The following is a 26855-nucleotide window of genomic DNA, read 5'->3' on the forward strand; positions in this document are numbered from 1 at the left end:
ACATGAGCTCGTTGAACTTGATTGGGTTCCAAATGAAACAGCACCACTACAATAATCAGCGACAATATATAGGAGATGGTGGTGGGCGGTTAACAAGCACCACTGATCTAATCATGTGAAATGGCCCTATTGCAGTAACAGTTAGTCTTCAGCGACACTGACAGAGCTGCTGATGTCTCCACTATGAAGTGTAATTATATTACAATCTGTATTCTCCTAGTCACTCCAACAGTGATGATGATACCACCGCTGCCTGCTCATAATTATTACCACCTCTAAATGGATCCAGGAGGTCAATCGGTGGAGATAATTCTAGCCTTATTAATGTCAATGGAATAAAACATCCTTGGAAACTATGAAATGGTTCATCAACTCGGAGGAGAGCGCTGTGATTTTGAATGCACTCCCCTTCCATCAAGTTCATTTTCAATGTCCCCTTTCAATTAAATAATGTTTAAAGTGGTACTGGTGTTGGTTTGCAGTGCAGCACGGTCATTGTAGTGGTGAGTGATTCCTGCAATACAGATGCAGACTAGGTGGTGGGAGGAGGACGACTATTTAGGGCGCAGTGGTCCTGAGTGGTGCAGTGGTCTAAGGCACTGCATCGCAGTGCTAACTGTGCCACTAGAGATCCTGGTTCGAATCCAGGCTCTGTCGCAGCCGGCCGCGACCGGGAGACTCATGGGCGGCGCACAATTGGCCCAGCGTCGTCCAGGGTAGGGGAGGGAATGGCCGGCAGGGATGTAGCTCAGTTGATAGAGCATGGCGTTTGCAACGCCAGGGTTGTGGGTTCGATTCCCACGGGGGGCCAGTATAAAAATAATATGTATTCACTAACTGTAAGTCGCTCTGGATAAGAGCGTCTGCTAAATGACTAAAATGTAAATGTAAAATGGCTCTGGGCTGGAGGGGGCTCCAATGTGCCCAGACACAGCACTCATTCATACTGACCCAGGTCCTGAGAGGAGTTTCTACCAACCCCCAGGCACAAACAGTGCTCTCCTGGAGCTGCCCCACTGCTGGTTAGGATGTAGGTGCTGCATGATATATGATCCCTGCTAAACGTCGATCAAACACAGAAAAACATGACCGGAGGGCAGCTATATGACTTGACACACACACACACACACACACGTATAGCGCCTTGCAAAAGTATTCATCCCCATTGGCATTTTTCCTATTTTGCTGCATTACAACCTGTAATTTAAATGGATTTTTATTTGGATTTCATGAAATGGACATACACAAAATAGTCCAAATTGGTGAAGTGAAATGAAAAAAATAACTTGTTTCAAAAAATTTGATCTGGTACAACCAATTACCTTCAGAAGTCACATGATTAGTTAGAATTAAAATGAATGCACTCACTAACTGTAAGTCGCTCTGGATAAGAGCGTCTGCTAAAATGACTAAAATGTAAAATGTAAAAAATAAAGTCCAACTGTGTGCAATCTAAGTGTCACATGATCTGTCATATGATCTCAGTATATATACACCTGTTATGAAAGGCCCCAGAGTCTGCAACACCACTAAGCAAGCGGCACCATGAAGACCAAGGAGCTCTCCAAACAGGTCAGGGACAAAGTTGTGGAGAAGTACAGATCAGGGTTGGGTTATAAAAAAATATCCGACACGTTGAACATCCCACGGAGCACCATTTAAATCCATTATTAAAAAATGGAAATAATATGGCATCACAACAAACCTACCAAGAGAGGGCCACCCACCAAAACTCACAGACCAGGCAAGGAGGGCATTAATCAGAGAGGCAACAAAGAGACCAAAGATAACCCTGAAGGAGCTGCAAAGCTCCACAGCGGAGATTGGAGTATCTGTCCATTGGACCACTTTAAGCCGTACACTCCACAGAGCTGGGCTTTACGGAAGAGTGACCAGAAAAAAGCCAGTGCTTAAAGACAAAAATAAGCAAACACATTTGGTGTTCGCCAAAAGGCATGTGGGAGACTCCCCAAATGTATGGAAGAAGGTACTCTGGTCAGATGAGACTAAAATTTGGCCATCAAGGAAAACGCTATGTCTGGCGCAAACCCAACCCCTCTCATCACCCCGAGAACACCATTCCCACAGTGAAGCATGGTGGTGGCAGCATCATGCTGTGGGGATGTTTTTCATCAGCAAGGACTGGGAAACTGGTCAGAATTTATGATGGATGGCGCTAAATACAGGGAAATTCTTGAGGGAAACCTGTTTCAGTCTTCCAGAGATTTGAGACTGGGACGGAGGTTCACCTTCCAGCAGGAGAATGACCCTAAGCATACTGCTTAGGCAACACTTGAGTGGTTTAAGGGGAAACATTTAAATGTCTTGGAATGGCCTAGTCAAAGCCCAGACCTCAATTCAATTGAGAATCTGTGGTATGACTTAAAGATTCTTGTACACCAGCAGGCCCCATCCAACTTGAAGGAGCTGGAGCAGTTTTGCCTTGAAGAATGGGGAAAAATCCCAGTGGCTGGATGTGCCAAGCTTATAGAGATACCCCAAGAGACTTGCAGCTGTAATTGCTTTAAAAGGTGGCTCTACAAAGTATTGACTTTGGGGGGGTGAATAGTTATGCACGCTCAAGTTTTCTGTTTTTTAGTCTTATTTCTTGTTTGTTTCACAATAAAAAATATTTTGCATCTTCAAAGTGGTAGGCATGTTGTGTAAATCAAATGATACAACCCCCCCAAAATCCATTTTAATTCCAGGTTGTAAGGCAACAAAATAGGAAAAATGCCAAGGGGGGTGAATACTTTCGCAAGCCACTGTATGTGGGATATGGGGACTGTCTATATGACAAAGCATAAAGTATGTGGATCAGTTAAAACAAGAAAAGCAGGGCTGAGCGGAGATGGAGACTCACAGTCAGGTGTATACTTGAGTGTGCGGAACACCTTGCGCTGGGGAGTGACCCTCTTGATGTAGGGGTGGTCCTCCAGGGTGAGCAGGCTGCTGCGAGAGGCCTGGCGGATCTGCACCACTTCAAAGTCACTGGGGAAGTCACTGGCTGGGTTCTCCCGGAGCACGATGTGCCAGTCCAGGGCCTCGGCGGTCCGCAGAGTACTGCTGATGAAGAGACTGCGTGCCTTGGCTGTAAAGTAGCCATTAAACACCACTATGTACTCTGGAGAAAGAGAGAACAGGGTAATCATTAAACATCTCCAAGGCAGTTGTGCTTCAGCTGTGGGACATTCCAATGTCAACGGATTTATAGGTGGCATTGCCATTTGGGGAGAGCGATATAGGTAAAACTCATTACTCCATTGGTTTTAGATGTCCTTAAAGCTCAAGGTTTGCCATTACAGTCACTGTAATATTCTCTTGTTTCTAGAAGAAAAACTGGTACAGTGATACCCTTCAAGTCTGCACTGATACCCTGCAAGTCTGCATTGTACTAGCAGTTCCTCTGCTGTCACAACAGTGAAATAAAAGCCCATAAAAACAGCAATGAATGACAAAAGGAGGCCTAGAATCAAATCATACTGAATAACTTTCAGTTAGCTACATTGTGCCATCGTCGGTGTACAATTGCACAGACCCCTGGCGCGTGGCACCAATGTAGCTTAACTTTCATGAATTTAGTATGAATGTGTTGGCAGAGACATAAAACTACAAGCCAATTCTTTATTGACTCTGCACAAGGCCCTTCACATGATCTTGACCGCTTAGCCCGACCACTCTATCATGATGATCCCTCGCCCTGCTTCACAATGCACTGCTCTCACTGAGTCAGTAGGAATTCATTGAAAAATAAGGCTGTGGAATAAAGGTCAATAATAAGGGGACTATAAATACCATGTTATATTCTGCCATGGTGCTCTGCCAGCAAGGCTGCACAGACACGCATCCCAGACAGACTACTCTGACTCGAGTCCTGGACCTTTAAGAGGAAGGAGGGGGTATGTACGCTCTGGGACAACAGCCAATGAATACTCCATCCAACAATGAAGGATCCAACACAGTTTGGCTAAAGCCCTAAAACTCAACTCTGGCCGTGTCTAGACTTGACCCGTTCATGCAGCTTTAGTATTCTGATCATAGAGTTCTGATCATGGAATTCCAAACGTCTCATGCGTCTACACCTATATATAAATGTGTCTACCGTGTCCAGATTCCCTTTTCCGGCGCTATATTCAAAGGCCAGCATGCATTCTACAAACGGTGGAAAAGGCAAAATATGATAATGCCACAACAACTGATGACAGTAGCTAACTACTGTAGCTAACTAGCCAGCTAACCTCTGTAGCTAGCCAGCAAGCAAGCAACGCTAAAGGGATTGCAAACAGGTTAGCATAACTCTAGCCAAACAAATGTTTTTTCTAAATATTAGCTAGAATGCTAGCATTTATGAGGCCAGCAAACAAGTTTCTCACATGCTGTGGGAGGAGTAATAATAATAATAATAATAATATGCCATTTAGCAGACGCTTTTATCCAAAGCGACTTACAGTCATGCGTGCATACATTTTTGTGTATGGGTGGTCCCGGGGATCGAACCCACTACCTTGGCGTTACAAGCGCCGTGCTCTACCAGTTGAGCTACAGAGGACCACTGTGGACCACAGTGGAGTGCTGATGATGTCACCCACTGTATGAGCTTTCGGTAGCCTGATTGCGTCAGACTGAGGAGAAATCCGCACACAATGCATCCCTGACCACCTTCTGAAGTGGTCAGCCAGACCACCTTCTGAAGTGTCAGCCAGATCTGTACACAATCAGACCACCCGTCTTTTCAATGCTATCTTCGTATTCTGATAGCAGAAGTTGCATGTAAGTGTCAAGTTTAGACACGACCTCCGGACCTCGAAGCCAGTTCCACTGCTTTTTATCATTGTTCCCCTCTAAATCAGGGATTGATTTAGTGGATGCAATTAATTATCAGGTAGAACAGAAAACCAGCAGGCTCCGGACCTCGTATGTTAATAGTTGAATACCCCTTGGCTGAAGCCTGCTAAGCCATGTGGGAACCTCCAGCCAGGTAGAGTAGAGTAGAGCAGCTTGACAGTGATCGTCCTGCCACGCTCAGGTTGTGTTATCGGTATGTGGTCAATGAGTGACAATTCATTGAAAAAACACCATAAAACAAAGATAAACTTGACTTACATGTCATAAATGGCAATCACCATAAAGAGAATGTGGCCTGAATATCTCCCAAACATCCTTTGGCTTTGACCCAAATAATGAAATGTTAGGAAATGGTGAGTATGGACCTTGTATGTCAGTCATGATTTTACAGCAGAAGTTCCATAGGAGTAGCCAAGAGGCAGCCCTTCCTGCCATTGGTGTTCTAGTCTGTAAACTACAGTAACATAGCTTACCATGTTCGACTACTTTGGTCGAAAACTCCAGTTTCACAGTGAGACTTGAGCAGTTGGAACTGTGGGTCTCATCAGGGTTGGGAGAGTAGGTGGAGGAGGACACAGCCCCATCCCCTCCCTCTGTCCCCACTAGAAAGAACCTGCCACATAGCAGGACCACTACTATGGAGAGCCATATAGGCACCAGGGTCATAGTCCAAGCTGTCCTTTTCTGTTCACTACCCATCAGAAATAGTCTTTATCCCTCCAAGCCCAGAGCAGGCGTCCTAGCAGCCAGGGGGAATTGTTTAACATATGACAAGACAAAAATATGGCTGATATGGCAATCATCAACAGAGCAGTTCATGTCCAGCGCTCACAGATGCCCTCATTGCACATGGCCTGAGCTTCTTTCATTTCTTTCTGCGTTTCCTCTCCATCTTTAAAGTCCAGTGTGTTGATCTGTCCTTCAGCCAGGCAACTATCGGGGATCCATTTTCACACACAGAGGAGATCCACAGAGGCAGATGAGGATGGTGGTTGTGTAGCCTAGAGAGTTCCACTGCAGATCTTTTCCTCAAATACCTGGAACGAAATGGAAGACACATTGTCATATTAATGGGACATAATAAAATATAATGCACACATATGCTTCAGCAACTTCATGCTTTCTGTTCTCCAATCAAATCAATCTATACTGAACAAAAATATAAACGCAACATGTAAAGTGTTGGTCCCATGTTTCATGAGCTGAAATAAAACATCCCAGAAATTGTCCATACTCACAAAAAGCTTATTTCTCTCAAATTTGGTGCACAAATGTGTTTACATCCCTGTTAGTGAGCATTTCTCCTTTCTGTCTGTAATAAAGCCCTTTTGTAGGGAAAAACTCATTCTGATTGGCTGGGTCTGGCTCCCCAGTGGGTGGGCCTGGCTTCCAAGTGTGTGGGCCTATGCCCTCCAAGGCCCACCCATGGCTGCACCCCTGCCCAGTCATGTGAAATCCATAGATTAGGGCTTAATTTATTTATTTCAATTGACTGATTTCCTTATATGAACTGTAACTCAGTTAAATCTTTGAAATTGTTGCATGTTGGATTTTAATTTTTGTTCTGTATACTTAGATCCTATGTAGCCTAGTTTTTGAGGGGTAAACTAGTGTACAATGTAATTTCAGTAGTTACAAGGCAACATAAAATCGTAATGGGGTGGTCAAAGGGACCTCTAACCATTGGTACTGCTGGTTTGACGTAGAGGACTTCCACTCTTGCAAGGAAACTACCTGAAATCTGGGGGAATGCCAAAACTCAGCCACAAAGGCTTGGCCCCAAGGGAAAAATCCCTTATCATTGGGATAAGTCAGTAGTCTTAAAATCCCACCCTCTAAATCACTTACCCTGGACAGGTGGGGTTTCATTTCCCTTCAGCGTCCTGAGGTATGGACCCTGCAGTCACAACCCCTCCAAAGTTAGCAAGAACCAGTTACATTATACCACTAAGGCAGCCTTTTCCTGGAATATATGGACAGCTCTCTCCCTCCCTTTGTGCACACCAGATGGGCCTTTCTGAGACCCAAACCAAACAACTAGTTCAGGCTCCGGCTGGGAACACTGTCTGCTGGGTTAAAATAGGGTGTAAATGCTTGGACACACTGGTGGCGTTAGCCGGCCAAGAATACTTAGCACATCTGAACAGAGTGCCGAACGTAATTAGTCAGACGTCCACCAGCGAGTGGTCCCTAAAACACACATGAGAAAACAACATCAAACCTCTGGGCACCTCATCCCCCTCTTAGAACAATTGTCCGAAAAAATAAAAATGAAGCAGAACCATGTCGGTCAAAACTATATTTTGCAAATGAACTGGGACAAGAGTCGTGTTTTCCAGTTGTTAGAAGTTACATCCCCAAAACATATACAACACAAATGTCTCCTAGCCTCCCACGCATAGGCTACTTTCTGTCCCGAACACTAAAACTGAAACGAAATAATATAAAAACTAAATAGAAATGTTTTCTAAAACTGAAACTAAATAAAAACGAGTAAAGTGGACCTGAAAACTAAACTGAAACTAATAGAAATAAAAACTAATAGTGGCTTGCGAAAGTATTCTCCCCCCTTGGCATTTTTCCTATTTTGTTGCCTTACAACCTGGAATTAAAATTGATTTTTGAGGGGGTTTGTATCATTTGATTTACACAACATGCCTACCACTTTGAAGATGAAAAATATGTTTTATTGTGAAACAAACAAGAAATAAGACAAAAGAATGGAAAACGGCTGGGTTACTGGCTACAGTCATGCTAGCTGGTAGTGAAGCTGCCTGGCCAGAGCTACCTGCTGCAGAAAGGTCAGATTTCTCCATTACTTTCTGTAGCTAATTTACAGTAGCTAGATCTTCTGCCGGCTGATGGTGTTTATTGACGGAGTAATAATGAACAGCAGTTACTGTAAATGGTTACCTATCTGGCACTTTGCATAGCTACAGTGAGGGAAAAAAGTATTTGATCCCCTGCTGATTTTGTACGTTTGCCCACTGACGAAGAAATGATCAGTCTATCATTTTAATGGTAGGTTTATTTGAACAGTGAGAGACAGAATAACAACAAAAAATCCAGAAAAACGCATGTCAGAAATGTTATAAATTGATTTGCATTTTAATGAGGGAAATAAGTCTTAGACCCCTCTGCAAAACATGACTTAAAACCCTTGTTGGCAAATCACAGAGGTCAGAAGTTTATTGTAGTTGGCCACCAGGTTTGCACACATCTCAGGAGGGTTTTGTCCCACTCCTCTTTGCAGATCTTCACCAAGTCATTAAGGTTTCAAGGCTGACGTTTGGCAACTCGAACCTTCAGCTCCCTCCACAGATTTTCTATGGGATTAAGGTCTGGAGACTGGCTAGGCCACTCCAGGACCTTAATGTGCTTCTTCTTGAGCCACTCCTTTGTTGCCTTGGCCGTGTGTTTTGGGTCATTGTCATGCTGGAATACCCATCCACGACCCATTTCAATGCCCTGGCTGAGGGAAGGAGGTTCTCATTCAAGATTTGACGGTACATGGCCCCGTCCATCGTACCCTTTGATGCTGTGAAGTTGTCCTGTCCCCTTAGCAGAAAAACACCCCCAAAGCATAATGTTTCCACCTCCATGTTTGACGGTGGGGATGGTGTTCTTGGGGTCATAGGCAGCATTCCTCCTCCTCCAAACACGGCGAGTTGAGTTGATGCCAAAGAGCTCGATTTTGGTCTCATCTGACCACAACACTTTCACCCAGTTCTCCTCTGAATCATTCAGATGTTCATTGGCAAACTTCAGACGGGCCTGTATATGTGCTTTCTTGAGCAGGGGGACCTTGCGGGCGCTGCAGGATTTCAGTCCTTCACGGCATAGTGTGTTACCAATTGTTTTCTTGGTGACTATGGTCCCAGCTGCCTTGAGATCATTGACAAGATCCTCCCGTGTAGTTCTGGGCTGATTCCTCACCGTTCTCATGATCATTGCAACTCCACAAGGTGAGATCTTGCATGGAGCCCCAGGCTGAGGGAGATTGACAGTTATTTTGTGTTTCTTCCATTTGCGAATAATCGCACCAACTGTTGTCACCTTCTCACCAAGCTGCTTGGCGATGGTCTTGTAGCCCATTCCAGCCTTGTGTAGATCTACAATCTTGTCCCTGACATCCTTGGAGAGCTCTTTGGTCTTGGCCATGGTGGAGAGTTTGGAATCTGAACGCTTGCAATTTTTTGAAACAAGTTATTTATTTCATTTCATTTCACCAATTTGGACTATTTTGTGTATGTCCATTACATGAAATCAAAATCAAAATCCATTTAAATTACAGGTTGTAATGCAACAAAATAGGAAAGACGCCAAGGGGGAAGAATACTATTGCAAGGTACTGTATATAAACACAAAACTATAAATGGAGTGACTGCGGTTCCAGATTTTCGGGAAACTCGATTTGCCTGGCTAATGATAGAAATATTTATGCGCATGTGCAGGATATTTCTTTCCGTAGCTGCTGCCCACTCCGCTGCTGCTGCTCTGCTCTACTTAGTTTGGTAGAGTTTGTGCATATATTATGACAACATTTTGTGGTGTTTTTGTTCATTTTGGACTTCGTGATGGTTTTTCTGGTTGTTCGGGGACACAAAATTTCTACTGCACCAAACATCTTTGTTAGATGTAAAATTGCATGATTAAGATCTATTCGGCAAAAACGTCAAAATTAATGACAGATTTCTTGAGTTATCTTAGATTCATTCTGACTATTTTGAGGAAGTGTATACCTGCTACGGCGTCACTAAATGGACAAACAGTACTACTGCCGCTTTTTTCTCGTTTTTCAAGTGAATGTATTTTAAGGGAGTACGCGAGCACACTCGTTCGGTTCGGCTAGCTGAGTTCGGAAGCATGCTGATGCCTTTAGGCTACATGCAGCTATTTACATGTTGTACACAAAAGACATGATTAACATGTTTGTAAAAACTATCTAGACAGCTTATTAAACACAAGTAAGACAAAGACGCGCAGTCTAATTAATAATAAGGCCCAATGCTGTCAAAAAAGTGATTTTCCTGTGTATATATTTTCACACTATGAGGTTGGAATAATAATGTGAAATTGTTAAAATTATGATAATGCCCTTTTAGTGTAAGAGCTGTTTGAAAAGGCTGCCTGAAATTGTAACCTGTTGTGGTGGGATGGACTTTAGGCCTGCCTAGTAACATTACCAGGCGGTAAATGAGTTAATAGACCAATAAGAAAGAGAGTTTCAAACCTCTCTGCCAATAAGAGCTAGTTTTCAGTTTTCCCCTCAGACCACTCCCAGACATAATTCTTGCTTGAGAAATTGCTCTTTGCTAAGAAGCTAGTCGTTTCTTTTTGACCATTTTAATTGAAAAACAAATCACAGTAAGGTACTTAATTGTTACCCAGAAATGATATTGAGATAAAAATGGCTGCATTGGACCTCTAATCATTGCAAACATTTGTTACCCACATGAAAAAGAATACTACAGAACACTACAGTACTTACTATAGAATTCTGTAGTAAATTGTGGTATACTATACTACACACTGTAGTATACCTCGATCACGTGTAGTACGTACTATAGAATGTTGTAGTATACTGTAGAACACTACACTACATGACCAAAAATATGTGGACACCCCTTCAAATTAGTGGATTCGACTATTTCAGCCACACCCGTCGCTGACAGGTGTATAAAATAGAGCACACAGCCATGCAATCTTCATAGACAATCATTGGCAGTAGAATGGCCTGTATTGAAGAGCTCAGTGACTTTCAACGTGGCACCGTCATAGAATGCTACCTTTCCAACAAGTCAGTTCGTCAAATGTCTGCCCTGCTAGAGCTGCCCTGGTCAACTTTAAGTGCTGTTATTGTGAAGTGGAAACGTCTAGGAGCAACAATGGCTCAGGTTGTGAAGTGGTAGGCCACACAAGCTCACAGAACGGGACCACCGAGTGCTGAAGCGTGTAGCGGGTAAAAGTAATCTGTCCTCGGTTGCAACATCACTACCGAGTTCCAAACTGCCTCTGGAAGCAACGTCCGCACAATAACTGTTTGTCGTTAGCTTCATGAAATGGGTTTCCATGGCCGAGCAGCTGCACACAAGCCTAAGATCACCAACGCCAAGCGTCTGCTGGAGTGGTGTAAAGATCGCCGCCATTGGACTGGAGCAAGAGAAATGCATTCTCTGGAGTGATGAATCACGCTTCATCATCCGTCAGTTCAACGGACAACTGTAAAGTTTGGTGGAGGAGGAATAATGGTCTGGGGCTGTTTTTCATGGTTCGGGCTAGGCCCCTTAGTTCCATTGAAGGGAAATCTTAACGCTACATCATACAACTACATTCTAGAATATTATATGCTTCCATCTTTGTGGCAACAGTTTGGGGAAGGCCCTTTTCTGTTTCAGCATGACAATGCCCGTGCAAAAAGCGAGGTCAATACAGAAATGGTTTGTCGATATCGGTGTGGAAGAACTTGACTGGCCTGCACAGAGCCCTGACCTCAACCCTGTCGAACACCTTTGGGACTGCGAGCCAGGCCTAATCGCCCAACATCAGTGCCCGACCACATTAACGCTTGTGGCTGAATGGAAGCAAGTCCTCGCCGCAATGTTCCAACATCTAGTGGAAAGCCTTCACAGAAGAATGGAGGCTGTTATAGCAGCAAAGGGGGACTAACTCCATATTAATGCCCATGATTTTGGAATGAGATGTTCGACGAGCAGGTGTCCACTTACTTTTGGTCATGTAGTGTATAGTAAATACTACAGACCACAAAAACACTTCAGTAAAGACTAGAGTAATGTCCACAAAAACACAGTCTGCAAAAACACTACAGTAATTACTATAAACCCCAGTATTAAATTTGCATATACCCTGCTCATTTCCCTCCCCCATATCCCAATTTGAGCCATAAGTGAGAAACCTACATGCCAAGTATATTGCATATATTGTGTTCCCTACTGGTTATTTAAAAAAAGAGCAGAAGCTGTGAACTGTCGGTTCACACCTCAGTCCTATCTACAGGTTATCGAAAATGTGCTCTTTTGAGTATTTTGCATAGTAGGTTTCCTCAAGAACAAAGCCCCCACTGCTATGTCAAAGATTAAGCAAAACCACTATAGTAAATACTACAGTAAAGTCTGCAAAAAGGTAACTATAGTATACTATAGTATTAGTAGTAGTGTTCTTTTTCAGCAACTCTGGCTAGTGACTAACATATGGCAGCAACTACTGCCACGTTTGCGTCATGTCAGAAACTTCCGACTTGCTTACTCGTTGTAGAAAGATGATACCCAGGTTTCCCACTTGGGAAGTATTATAGGTATTTTTCCATTACATATATTATAAAATCATTGAACAATAAGCAGAATCATTATGGGTTTAAAAGAGGATTAGTGACTACACCTGTCTATATTTTGAAACATATGATGTATGAAACATATTTTGTAATCCAGATGCATGACTGGACAACCACATTGTGACTGCAGTTGTAATGAGGTGGTGTTGAAGGAGTCAGGCGCAGAGGGTAAATCACAGAATAACAGGCTTTAATCCGCAAAATACAGGTTTACGCAGAACTGCGTCAAACACACTCCAGGGCACAAAACAGGTGCACTGGAAAATACAAGGCACACAGGAAAATACTCCCGTCTAACAAAATACACAAGCTCCACCGAGCTTCACTAACCTTCTCAATAAACAATCACCCACAAGGACAAGGGGGCAGAGGGAACACTTATACACAGACTAATTAGGGGATTAGAACCAGGTGTGTGTGATAACGAGACAAGACAATTGTGATGATTGGAGCGGCAGTGGTTAGTACTCAGGTGACGACGAACGCCGAAGCCTGCCCGAACAAGGAGAGGAGGCAGCCTCGGCCGAAGTGACAGCAGTAATCAATGTACTATATAATTATCATCAGGTGTGTATGTGTATTATTTTTAAAGGAACTGTCGTTATCACGTCACCAATAGTCAGGCAAGAGGGGAAACCAAGCAGACATGGGTATAGACAGGAAAGAGGCTAGACAAAGAAACCATAGTGGCTCAAGGTCAAGGGAGGGTGGCTATTTGCATAAAGAAGGGGTTCCGATATGATATGAAAAGATGAAGCTGTATAAAAAGAGAGCTCCAAGTCTGGGACTGGCAGTTGCTCCGCGGACCAGCTCGGCTTGTTATTTTGTAATAAAGTATATTCTGAGCTCACAAGCTCCAGTGTCTGAGAGATATCTTTGAGAAGTATTTCCACAACATATCTTGGCGTCAACGAACAGGATTGGCAAAAAGGGACCAAGAATGGTGAAAAGCTGCAGCTGTGGACGGCTTGGACGAACTACACAAACAAGTGGCCACTAAAAAAGGTAAGCAAAGTTCTTGCTTATTAGAATAGAGCTTGTGTGGTTCGCCCCAGGGCCTGGCCTCAGCGGTAGGACACCAAGTACGTCTCTCCAAATTTAAGAACTTGAAAAATATGAATTGGGAGCTTTTGGGTTCAAATAATGCATGCAAAACAATGAAGGAATAAAAGCCTTGAGGGTTGCAACAGTAAAAATCCCAAGGTAGGGTCACGTGAAAGAAAGTCCAGCGGATACTGCTCTGGTGTGTTGAGGAAGTGTATCATCAGAGGGCTGCATAAGCAGGCAAAAAGTCCTGAGGATACCGCTTTATTGTGTCGAGGAAGTGTATCAATAAAGGGCTGCATAGACAGGCAAAACCCCTGTATAATACAATTTTTTTGTGTCGAGGAAGTGTATCAGGAAAGGGCTGAATTTGCAGGTCGCTTAGGAAAGCGTGTGGAAGTGTGAGAGTGAAAGTGAGTGTGGGAAGGGGACGCGCACCTCTCCTGGACCGTCACTTGAGTGTGACCCGGTAGGGAGGACGCGCCTAGTCTCGCACTGGGAAAAAGGAGTGTGAATGATGCACGAATGACCATTGAAATACTGAGAGTAGAAAGCTATAAGCTACCGAATGGTCTAGAAATAAGGGTAAAAAAGTGAAATGGAGGTTTTTGAGATTAGCTACAAAAAGGTGGTGGCAATCAAGAGAGATAAGTGTGTTATGAGAAAGTCCATATACACCAAGAAAACAATTGGTAACACACTACGCTGTGAAGGACTGAAATCCTGCCGCGCCCGCAAGGACCCCTGCTCAAGAAAGCACATATACAGGCCCGTCTGAAGTTTGCCAATGAACATCTGAATGATTCAGAGGAGAACTGGGTGAAAGTGTTGTGGTCAGATGAGACCAAAATCAAGCTCTTTGGCATCAACTCAACTCGCCGTGTTTGGAGGAGGAATGCTGCCTATGACCCCAAGAACACCATCCCCACCATCAAACATGGAGGTGGAAACATTATGCTTTGGGGGTGTTTTTCTGCTAAGGGGACAGGACAACTTCACCGCATCAAAGGGTACGACGGACAGGGCCATGTACCGTCAAATCTTGGATGAGAACCTCCTTCCCTCAGCCAGGGCATTGAAAATGGGTCGTGGATGGGTATTCCAGCATGACAATGACCCAAAACACACGGCCAAGGCAACAAAGGAGTGGCTCAAGAAGAAGCACATTAAGGTCATGGAGTGGCCTAGCCAGTATCCAGACCTTAATCCCATAGAAAATCTGTGGAGGGAGCTGAAGGTTCGAGTTGCCAAACGTCAGCCTCGAAACCTTAATGACTTGGAGAAGATCTGCAAAGAGGAGTGGGACAAAATCCCTCCTGAGATGTGTGCAAACCTGGTGGCCAACTACAAGAAACGTCTGACCTCTGTGATTGCCAACAAGGGTTTTGCTAACAAGTACTAAGTCATGTTTTGCAGAGGGGTCAAATACTTATTTCCCTCATTAAAATGCAAATCAATTTATAACATTTTTGACATGTGTTTTTCTGGATTTTTGTTGTTGTTATTCTGTCTCTCACTGTTCAAATAAACCTACCATTAAAATTATAGACTTATCATGTCTTTGTCAGTGGGCAAACGTACAAAATCAGCAGGGGATCAAATACTTTTTTCCCCTCACTGTAGCTTAACGGAGGGAAAGAAGTTAAACTGAGATACAGAATCTAGAGGAAGTAGAAGAGTGGCCATACGTAGATTGGGGAAGCATAATTGGAAGAAATTGGACTGTGGGACGGATAGGGCAGACGCTTGAGGAATTAGCACAGGCAACAACCTTACACTTTGTAGTAGTACCCATAGACACCCAGATAGAATTATATCTGGACATAGGAGAGCAGGAAGGGTTTGAAAGAGGAAAATGAGTTACTGGACAACAAATAAAAGACCCAGAGATATAAATTTCAGTGGTACTAAGACGAGTAGAGTCGACAATAAACAAAATACCAGTGATATTGAAACCACAGGCAGTTACTAGATTGACACTAAGGAAAATACTGGTAACTATTAAACCAAATACGGAAAAAGAATCACACTTGAGGTTGGCAGTGGGGAGTCCAAGAATACAGGCAGCAGAAATGAGTAAAACAGCGGTAGAAATCCTGGGGATAGATACCCTGTATGCAGATAAAAACGTCAAAAAAATGGGAGCAACGCACTAAGAAAATGAATACAGTATGGCCAACAGGAGGAACGTTTGATGTCTCAGTATGTGAAGAAATGGACACAATGATAAAGAACTATAAAGCAGGTGATAAAGGGAAAAAGAGACAGAAAAAAAGAGAGAGAAAGGGAAATGCTAAAAATGTTCCAGGCAGAAGGAGAAGGGCTACTAAAAAGTATGCGAAAGGCTAGGAGCATGTTGAGAAAGGATGATGAAAAGGCAAACAGAAAGAAAGAGAACTGGTCCATAAGACCCCCACCATACACCAGCGGACAGTACCCACTAGTGTCTGGAGTGGTAGAAATCCAGGCTCTGTCGCAGCCGGCCACGACTGGGAGACTGATGGGCGGCGCACAATTGGCCCAGCGTCGTCCAGGATAGGGGAGGGAATGGCCGGCAGGGATGTAGCTCAGTTGATAGAGCATGGTGTTTGCAACGCCAGGGTTGTGGGTTCGATTCCCACGGGGGGCCAGTATAAAAAAAAAATATATGTATTCACTAACTGTAAGTCGCTCTGGATAAGAGCGTCTGCTAAATGACATAAATGTAAAAAAAATGTAAATGTAAAATGTAAATGTAGAAATAAAAGGAGAAATAGAACTGGAAGAGGAGAGAGGGACTCCATCTGCGCCTTCTCCAGCAAAAGAAAGGGGTGTAGAAAGGTTAAGAAAGACTGAGCAGAATACAGAAATTAACTCAGAAAGGTTTGATTGTTACGAAGGGGTAAGAGAAGCCCTGGAGAGAATGCAGGTAAATGAGGAAGATGATGAGGAATCCCTGGATGGAGATATGATAACTGAAATTAATGTGCTCCTTCCTTGGAACAATGTCATACTGATTCCATGACTCTTGACAAAACTAGTGGAAGGGGGACACAAGGTATCGAAAACAAAGCTCCAATACTGCCAGCCTCAAGTTGAATATCTGGGACGGACAATAGCTCATGGTACAAAAGCAATAGCACCAGGACAATTAGAAGGCATCAGCAAAGCACCGCTACCCCACACAGTTGCCCAAGTGATGACGTTTTTAGGGATGACAGGATTCAGCACTGAATGGAAACAAGAATATGCTGTCAAAACAGCCCCTCTACGAGAACTTATGAAAAATGCTGGGCAACTAAACCTTAGGGCTAACCTTGATTGGACGAATGATGCCTTAACTGCATTTGAAACATTAAAACAATAAATGCAGTCTGCCCCGGCTCTAGCAGCCCCGGACTACACAAAGCCGTTTCTGTTATCCGCAGCAAATCGGTGTGACGGTTATGCAGCATCAGTTCTTATGCAGGAGTCCTGCAGTGGGCGACGGAAGCAGCCTATTGCATACTATAGCACCAGACTGGATTCTGTGGCACAGGGATATCCACCCTGCTATCAGGGTCTAGCTGCTCTGCAGTATGCATATGACAAAGCATCCACCATTACTATTGGCTACCCTATAGTAATGTACACACATCATAAAATAGTGGAGCTAATAGAACAGGGAAAATTTGTGCTTACCAATGCAAGAACTTTGGAATACATGACCCTATTAACATACCCAGATTTCTCCATGAAACGCTGTAGTTCAGTGAACCCGGCAGAAAGAATTCCGTTAGAATTCAAGGGTTTAGCACACAATTGTGTGACAGAATCATTGACATTCAACCGGCTTAGACCAGACTTAGAGTCAACACCATTGCCCGATCTGGGAAATGGCTATGTGGAGGACTATTTTGTAGACAGGTCTTGTTACAAAGACCACACAGGAAACAAGGCTGGATTTGCAGTAGTGAAGAAACAAGGAAGGGAATTTAGAGAAGTAATGACAGAACATTGCCCACAGCCATGTTCAGCCCAACTGGCTGAACTTAAAGCACTTACTGCGGCCTGTATGCTGGGGAAAGGGAAGACAGTTAACATCTACACTGATTCAGCCTATGCACATGGTGTGTGTCACCTGTTTGGGGCAGTCTGGAAACAACGGGGGTTCAGGAAAAGTGATTGCACGCCTATACAACATCACAAGCAAATTGTGAAACTTATGACAGCACTAATGTAACCGACACGGCTGGCTATAGTTAAGTGTCAGGCTCACAATAAAGGCAATGAATTTGTTATCAGGGGCAATAATGCAGCAGATGAAGCTGCTAAACAGGCCTCCAAATGCATCATCCCGATGCTAGCACCAATGGTCATTATAAAATCTGCACCTCAGTTAGATGACATCATTAGAATGCATGAAAGGGCAGGACCCTACGAACAGACAAAGTGGCACCAAAGAGGAGCTACGAAAGATGTGACATGGTTATGGAGATCCCATGAGGGTACTATTGTAGCACCCTGTACTTAACCTGTTAATAACAGATGCGCATGATTTTGACCATTGCACAAGGGGGGAAGTGATAAGGAAGATCAAACAGCAAGGATATTGGTCACCATATCTACAGGCAATGGTAGATGATACATTGGCAAAATGTGAAGTTTGCGCACAAAACAATGTGCGCAAGGGCATAACCACACCTATAGGTCACATACCGGTCACAGAGGGACCATTTCGACACTTGGTCATAGACTACGTGGATATGATTAAGAAAGTGAATGGAAAAAGATACATGCTTGTAATTATAGATAGGTTCAGTAGATGGGTAGAAGCAGTACCATCAGTAGACCTATGATCAGGAACAGTAATCAAATTCCTAACCAGAGAAGTGATACCCAAGTTTGGAATACCGACAGAAATCAGTTCAGACAACGGTTCAGCATTTATTCCGAAAACAGTAAAACAAGTATTACAACAGCTAAGGATAAAGCAAAGACTGGTATGTGTGTATCACCCACAGTCGCAAGGGATGGTTGAAATAATAAATGGAACCCTCAAGGCTAAATAAAATATGTGCTAGTGCAAAGCTTAACTGGATGGATGCATTACTGCTTGCCTTAATGAGCTATCGCATGTAAACTAACAGAAACACGCACCTAACCCCGCATGAAATGCTTACGGGTCGACCCATGCCAGTGCCAGTTCTGAGAGGACCCTATAAAGGGTCCCTCACTTGAACAATTAGAAATGGAACTCAAAGCATATGTGAAACAACTAACTGCTATACATAAAACTATTTATCTCCAGGAAAAAAGACGAGGACCAGAGCCAGGACCAGAGGTGTCCGGTCCGGTGGTGCCAGGGGACCAAGTGTACATCAGGGTCTTCCGAAGGAAGTGGAACCAGCTCAGGGAGAAGGTCCATACAAGGTGGTTCGAGCTACGCCTACGGCCATACAGGTGGAAGGAAGCACTACGTGGTATCTGAATCACTGCACTCGAGTTGCGAAAGGAGTCGGCGCACCATCAGACAGAGGATGCATGTAAATTAGATGAGTCAGATTACCAATTTAAGACCTATGGTGTAGCAATGAGCAATGAGTGTTTTAATAGAACTCAAGGGAAACACGATTTTGGGAAATTCCAGGGTAAGTGTGGTACTACCTGGCACTTAACCACTGATACCTCTTGGAATGCAGATACGCCATAAAGGGCTACGTACCAGGCAGCAGGGACAAGCAAAGGACAAATAGTGACACCAGAACAATGTCAGAATCAGACCTTGGCATTGCCCCTGATTGCTCCATATGAAGATCAGTCAGTGGCATTGGCAGATTTCTTCTGGGTCTGCCAAGAGCGACGACTCAGGGCAACGTTACCAGGGGACTGGAAAGGGCTCTGTGCTAGGGTACAGTTGATACAACAAGCTGTAATAGTGGAGTGGGATTCCTTGAGTTGAAACTCAAAATACCCTACTAAAAAGGACAAAAAGAGATTATGTGTCTGACCCTAATATATATTTAGATGCAATTGGCCAACCTAGAGGAATTCCAAAAGAATATAAGGCAAGAGACGAAGTTGGGTCAGGATTTGAATCAATATTAATCTTAGAATGGATTAATTACATTTATTACAATCAACAGAGGTTCATAAATTATACGGACTTTAGGAGAACAGGTGCATGCAACTAGCAAAATGACCTGTCTTTTTTGTTTGGGAAACAGTGCTGCACCTTTATCCCCAAAAACACCTCCCCAGAAGGGTCATTCACTGAGGCCATGACAAAACTCAAAGGACTACGACAAGAAGTCAGAGACAATGCTGGGCATGATGCTCATGCCTGGGATTGGCTGGACTTGACTCTGGGAAAATGGGGAGCCATGTTTGCAAAGACTGCAAATATGATAGGTGTAGCCTTGGTAGTAATGGGAGTAGTATTTTGTTGCATACTACCTCTGTTGACATCATTCTTGATTCAAACCACGATTAAATGACTGTACAGACAATTGTTAACAAATCACCCAAGGAAGTATATCCAGCTTCAGGAGCTCCAGGACAGTATGTTGATAAGAGAGGAAAACCGTGCAACATCAAAGGGGGCCCACTGGACTGTCCGTTTGGCAACACTGAATGCGAATGGAGTGTTATCCCCGGGGGAGGATGGGCTTGCCATGACTACGAAACTAAAAAGCACAGATTGGGAGCAAACCTTAAAAATTATTTTCCGGACTTATATCCTGTTCCGGACTGGGCTCCACAACCTCAACATAATAGTTCATCCGGAGAAGAAGATGATGAAATAGTTTAAAGAGTGACAAACTTTTATGCAAAGTATGTAATGAAACTACAGGTGCAAGGCTAAAAAACAAGTTATATGTACACGCTTACATCCATTCCTACACTAATGGTTAAACCATTATTATGTCTATTATCTGTTTTAATTAGAATATATTATTTATTAGGTCATGAAGATTGGGACTTAGCTAATAATTATAAAAATAGTGTTAGAGCTAGCTAGTTAACTAGATAACAAAGCAACAAGCTAGCTAGCTGTACCAGAGATATTAGAGAAAACACACATTTATTTCCACAGGGCCGTGTGGTGAGACAGGGATGCAGCTTAAGCCCCACCCAATTCAACATATATATCAACGAATTGGTGAGGGCACTGGAACAGTCTGCAGCACCCAGCCTCACCCTACTAGAATCTGAAGTCAAATGTCTACTGTTTGCTGATGATCTGGTACTTCTGTCCCCAACCAAGGAGGGCCTGCAGCAGCACCTAGATCTTCTGCACAGATTCTGTCAGACCTGGGCCCTGACAGTAAATCTCAGTAAGACAAAAATAATGGTGTAAAAAGTTTGCCAGGACCACAAATACAAATTCCATCTAGACACCGTTGCCCTAGAGCACACAAAAAACTATACCTACCTCGGCCTAAACATCAACGCCACAGGTAACTTCCACAAAGCTGTGAACGATCTGAGAGACAAGGCAAGAAGGGCCATCTATGCCATCAAAAGGAACATAAAATTCGACATACCAATTAGGATCTAGCTAAAAATACTTTAATCAGTTATAGAACCCATTAACCTTTATGGTTGTGAGGTCTGGGGTCCGCTCACCAACCAAGAATTCACAAAACGGGACAAACACCAAATTGAGACTCTGCATGCAGAATTCTGCAAAGATATCCTCTGTGTCCAACGTAAAACACCAAACAATGCATGCAGAGCAGAATTAGGCCGATACCCGCTAATGATCAAAACCCAGAAAATATCTGTTAAATTCTACAACCACCTAAAAGGAAGCGATTCCCAAACCTTCCATAACAAAGCCATCACCTACAGAGAGATGAACCTGGAAAAGAGTCCCCTAAGCAAGCTGGTCCTGGGGTTCTGTTCACAAACACAAACAGACCCCACAGAGCCCCAGGACAGCAACACAAATTAGACCCAACCAAATCATGAGAAAACAAAAAGATAATTACTTGACACATTGGAAAGAATTAACAAAAAAACAGAGCAAACTAGAATGCTATTTGGCCCTAAACAGAGAGTACACAGTGGCAGAATACCTGACCACTGTGACTGACCCAAAATTAAGGAAAGCTTTGACTATGTACAGACTCAGTGAGCATTGCCTTGCTATTGAGAAAGCTCTCAAGAGAAGACAGGCTATGTGTACACTGCCCACAAAATGAGGTGGAAACTGAGCTGCACTTCCTCACTTCCTGCCAAATGTATGACCATATTAGAGACAAATACTTCCCTCAGATTACACAGACCCACAAAGATTTCGAAAACAAATCCAATTTTGATAAACTCCCATATCTATTGGGTGAAATACCAGTGTGCGATCACATCAGCAAGATTTGTGACCTGTTGCCACAAGAAAGGGGCAACCAGTGAAGACGAAACACCATTGTAAAAACAACCCATATTTATGTTTATTTATTTTCCCTTTTGTACTTTAACTATTTGCACATCGTTATAACACTGTATGTATACAGTCGCGGTCAAAAGTTTTGAGAATGACAAGTATTGGTCTTCACAAAGTTTGCTGCTTCAGTGTTTTTAGATATTTTTGTCAGATGTTACTATGGTATAATGAAGTATTCCATAAGTGTTAAAGGCTTTTATTGACAATTACATTAAGTTTATGCAAAGAGTCAATATTTGCAGTGTTGACCCTTCTTTTTCAAGACCTCTGCGATCCGCCCTGGCATGCTGTCAATTTACTTCTGGGCCACATCCTGACTGATGGCAGCCCATTCTTGCGTAATCAATGCTTGGAGTTTGTCAGAATATGTGGGTTTTTGTTTGTCCACCCGCCTCTTGAGGATCAACCACAAGTTCTCAATGGGATTAAGGTCTGGGGAGTTTCCTGGCCATGGACCCAACATTTCGATGTTTTGTTCCCGAGCCACTTAGTTATCACTTTTGCCTTATGGCAAGGTGCTCCATCATGCTGGAAAAGGCATTGTTCGTCACCAAACTGTTCTTGGATGGTTGGGAGAAGTTGCTCTCGGAGGATGTGTTGGTACCATTCTTTATTCATGGCTGTGTTCTTAGGCAAAATTGTGAGTGAGCCCACTCCCTTGGCTGAGAAGCAACCCCACACATGAATGGTCTCAGGAAACTTTACTGTTGGCATGACACAGGACTGATGGTAGCGCTCACCTTGTCTTATCCGGACAAGCTTTTTTCCGGATGCCCCAAACAATCGGAAAGGGGATTCATCAGAGAAAATGACTTTACATTTTAGTCACAGGTGGACTTTATTTTTTACATTTGACATTTTAGTCATTTTAGCAGACGCTCTTCTCCAGAGCGACTTACAGTTAGTGAGTGCATACATTATTTTATTTTTTTCATACTGCCCCCCCCGTGGGAATCGAACCCACAATCCTGCCGTTGCAAACGCCATGCTCTACCAACTGAGCTACATCCCTGCCGGCCATTCCCTCCCCTACCCTGGACGACACTGGGCCAATTGTGTGCCGCCCCATGGGTCTCCCGGTCGCGGCCGGCTACGACAGAGCCTGGATTCGAACCAGGATCTCTAGTGGCACAGCTAGTGCCTTAGACCACTGCACCACTCGGGAGATACCCCAGTCCTCAGCAGTCCAATCCCTGTACCTTTTGCAGAATATCAGTCTGTCCCTGATGTTTTTCCTGGAGAGAAGTGGCTTCCTCGCTGCCCTTCTTGACACCAGGCCATCCTCCAAAAGTCTTCGCCTCACTGTGCGTGCAGATGCACTCACACCTGCCTGCTGCCATTCCTGAGCAAGCTCTACACTGGTGGTGCCCCGATCTCACAGCTGAATCAACTTTAGGAGACGGTCCTGGCGCTTGCTGGACTTTCTTGGGCGCCCTGAAGCCTTCTTCACAACAATTGAACCTCTCTCCTTGAAATTCTTGATGATCCGATAAATTGTTGATTTAGGTGCAATCTTACTATCTTACCTGTGAATCCCTTTTTGTGCAAAGCAATGATGACGGCACGTGTTTCCTTGCAGGTAACCATGGTTAACAGAGGAATAATAATGATTTAAAGCACCACCCTCCTTTTAAAGCTTCCAGTCTGTTATTCTAACTCAATCAGCATGACAGAGTGATCTCCAGCCTTGTCCTCGTCAACACTCTCACCTGTGTTAACGAGAGAATCACTGACATGATGTCAGCTGGTCCTTTTGTGGCAAGGCTGAAATGCAGTGGAAATGTTTTTGGGGGATTAAGTTCATTTTCATGGCAAAGAGGGACTTTGCAATTAATTGCAATTCATCTGATCGCTCTTCATAACATATGCAAATTGTATATGCAAATTGCCATCATAAAAACTGAGGCAGCAGACTTTGTGAAAATTCATATTTGTGTCATTCTCAAAACCTTTGACCACGACTGTACATAATATAACATTTGAAATGTCTCTAGTCCTTTGGAACGTTTGTGAGTAATGTTTACTGTTCATTTTTATTATTTATTTCACTTCTGTTTATTATCCATTTCACTTGCTTTGGCAATGTAAACATATGTTTCCCATTCCAATAAAGCCCCTTAAATTGAAATTGAATTGAGATGGGAGTGGTAGAGCCAAGCATAGGTAGGCCTGTCGGCCACCAGGCACAGTCAGAACCGTACATCGGTAATCAACATACAGTGGGAAAAAATAGTATTTAGTCAGCCACCAATTGTGCAAGTTCTCCCACTTAAAAAGATGAGAGAGGCCTGTAATTTATCATAGGTACACGTCAACTATGACAGACAAATTGAGAATTATTTTTCCAGAAAATCACATTGTAGGATTTTTTATGAATTTATTTGCAAATTATGGTGGAAAATAAGTATTTGGTCAATAACAAAAGTTTCTCAATACTTTGTTATATACCCTTTGTTGGCAATGACACAGGTCAAACGTTTTCTGTAAGTCTTCACAAGGTTTTCACACACTGTTGCTGGTATTTTGTCCCATTCCTCCATGCAGATCTCCTCTAGAGCAGTGATGTTTTGGGGCTGTCGCTGGGCAACACGGACTTTCAACTCCCTCCAAAGATTTTCTATGGGGTTGAGATCTGGAGACTGGCTAGGCCACTCCAGGACCTTGAAATGCTTCTTACGAAGCCACTCCTTCGTTGCCCGGGCGGTGTGTTTGGGACCATTGTCATGCTGAAAGACCCAGCCACGTTTCATCTTCAATGCCCTTGCTGATGGAAGGAGGTTTTCACTCAAAATCTCACGATACATGGCCTCATTCATTCTTTCCTTTACACGGATCAGTCGTCCTGGTCCCTTTACAAAAAAACAGCCCCAAAGCATGATGTTTCCACCCCCATGCTTCACAGTAGGTATGGTGTTCTTTGGATGCAACTCAGCATTCTTTGTCCTCCAAACACGACGAGTTGAGTTTTTACCAAAAAGTTATATTTTGGTTTCATCTGACCATATGACATTCTCCCAATCCTCTTCTGGATCATCCAAATGCACTCTAGCAAACTTCAGACGGGCCTGGACATGTACTGGCTTAAGCAGGGGGACACGTCTGGCACTGCAGGATTTGAGTCCCTGGCGGCGTAGTGTGTTACTGATGGTAGGCTTTGTTACTTTGGTCCCAGCTCTCTGCAGGTCATTCACTTGGTCCCTCCGTGTGGTTCTGGGATTTTTGCTCACCGTTCTTGTGATCATTTTGACCCCACGGGGTGAGATCTTGCGTGGAGCCCCAGATCGAGGGAGATTATCAGTGGTCTTGTATGTCTTCCATTTCCTAATAATTGCTCCCACAGTTGATTTCTTCAAACCAAGCTGCTTACCTATTGCAGATTCAGTCTTCCCAGCCTGGTGCAGGTCTACAATTTTGTTTCTGGTGTCCTTTGACAGCTCTTTGGTCTTGGCCATAGTGGAGTTTGGAGTGTGACTGTTTGAGGTTGTGGACAGGTGTCTTTTATACTGATAACAAGTTCAAACAGGTGCCATTAATACAGGTAACGAGTGGAGGACAGAGGAGCCTCTTAAAGAAGAAGTTACAGGTCTGTGAGAGCCAGAAATCTTGCTTGTTTGTAGGTGACCAAATACTTATTTTCCACCATAATTTGCAAATAAATTCATTAAAAATCCTACAATGTGATTTTTTTTTCTCAATTTGTCTGTCATAGTTGACGTGTACCTATGATGAAAATTACAGGCCTCTCTCATCTTTTTAAGTGGGAGAACTTGCACAATTGGTGGCTGACTAAATACTTTTTTTCCCCACTGTATGTAGTCTATAGGCTATCGCAATGCTGTATTTCGCAATTTCTTGGCTTGCAATGTCTCGTGCAAGTTCACTAAAGTAGGGGCTATCAATTAGTAGGCTGAGCTATTCTACACAACAGACCAACAGAGAAAGTGAACTTGACATTTCCAAAAAGTTTATCGGGGATGCTGCTTTGCGATCTATTGCCTAGGACAGGAGTATCCAACCCTGTTCGTGGAGTGCTACCATCCTGTAGATTTTCACTCCAAACCTAATCTAGCGCATCTGATTCAATAATTAGCTGGTTGAATCAGGTTAGTTACAACTGGGGTTGTAGTGAAAACCTAGAGGAAGGTTGATAGCTCTCCGGGAACATGGTTGGATAGCCCTGACCTAGGACATCACCAGACAGCCAGGGTTTCATTAAATAAGCTATAGGCAATACCTTTTATTGAACATTTAGGCCTAATTAAACCGATGCATTTGGCAATGTTCAACTTTAATTCACTGGCACTATGAAGAATAGCTTAGCCATACTCATTGTTAGGCTAATCCAGTGCTTCTCAATTATTTTCTGTTACGCCCCCCCATAGGAAGAAGTAAACATTTCGTGCCCCCCAACTCTCCGCCGCGACTGTAAATAGTATCATTTGTCTATAAAATTGTTATAAGTACACCTCTGCATAACATGTATCCTTATTAACATTAAAGAAAACAAAAGAAAAAAGAAAGAAATATAGATCAACTTACAAAGAATAACTTTATTAACATCGTTTTTTAGTCTGTAACAGAAAATACTTAAAGTGCATCAATTTGCCTGAAATTAAAACAAAAATGCAATCCTTATTCAAACTGTAAACATTTTTTGACCATTTGATACTGAAAAATAAAATATAATCAATAAATAATAATACATTCAAATTGATCAGCAACATTAACTCAGGAGCACAATATATGAAACACTTTGACCTATAAAACAAAAATGAATAAAACAATGTGCTGATTTAAAAAAAAAAAAAAAAATGAGGAAGTCAGGATTAATGGCTACATTGAGCACGTTTTGCAGTGCACAGCTTTTCGAAGCGGGGTTTGAAGCATGATACTGCAACTCTCAGCTCCTGCTCAATGTTTAGCTGGGACCTGTACTTGGTCTTCAGTGCAGCAACAGCAGAGAAGCCAGTCTCACAAAGATAAGATGTTGCAAAAGGAAGAAGAATGCCCATGGCCCTCTGCCCTAAGAGTGGATACTGCCTCTCTACACTCAGCCAGAATTCACTCAGTGTCTGTGATGTGAACCTCAGTCTCAATGTGGAGTCAGACGTCATATCAATGAACTGGTCCTCCTCTGCAGAGCTGAAACCAGTTGGAGCTGGTGCATTGAAATGATCTCTCACCCAGTCATATTGGGAACTGTTTTCAGGG

General features: G+C 43.3%; 1 protein-coding gene across 1 annotated transcript in view; it reads right to left on the reverse strand.

Moving 5' to 3' along the window:
• The window catches only part of LOC311134542 (membrane-bound transcription factor site-1 protease-like), a 41163-nt gene that overhangs the window by 10388 nt on the left and 3920 nt on the right, over nucleotides 1–26855 (reverse strand). Inside the window, exons 3-4 of the mRNA XM_084168242.1 lie at nucleotides 5319–5882; nucleotides 2864–3124 (exon numbers count right to left, since the gene is read on the reverse strand). Coding sequence (XP_084024368.1) covers nucleotides 2864–3124; nucleotides 5319–5544 — 487 coding nt within the window. The 5' untranslated portion in view covers nucleotides 5545–5882. The remainder of the gene's footprint in view (nucleotides 1–2863; nucleotides 3125–5318; nucleotides 5883–26855) is intronic.

This window comes from Coregonus lavaretus (assembly GCF_964263955.1).
Source record: "Coregonus lavaretus genome assembly, chromosome: 9".
In the NCBI taxonomy this organism is placed as follows: Eukaryota; Metazoa; Chordata; class Actinopteri; order Salmoniformes; family Salmonidae; genus Coregonus; species Coregonus lavaretus.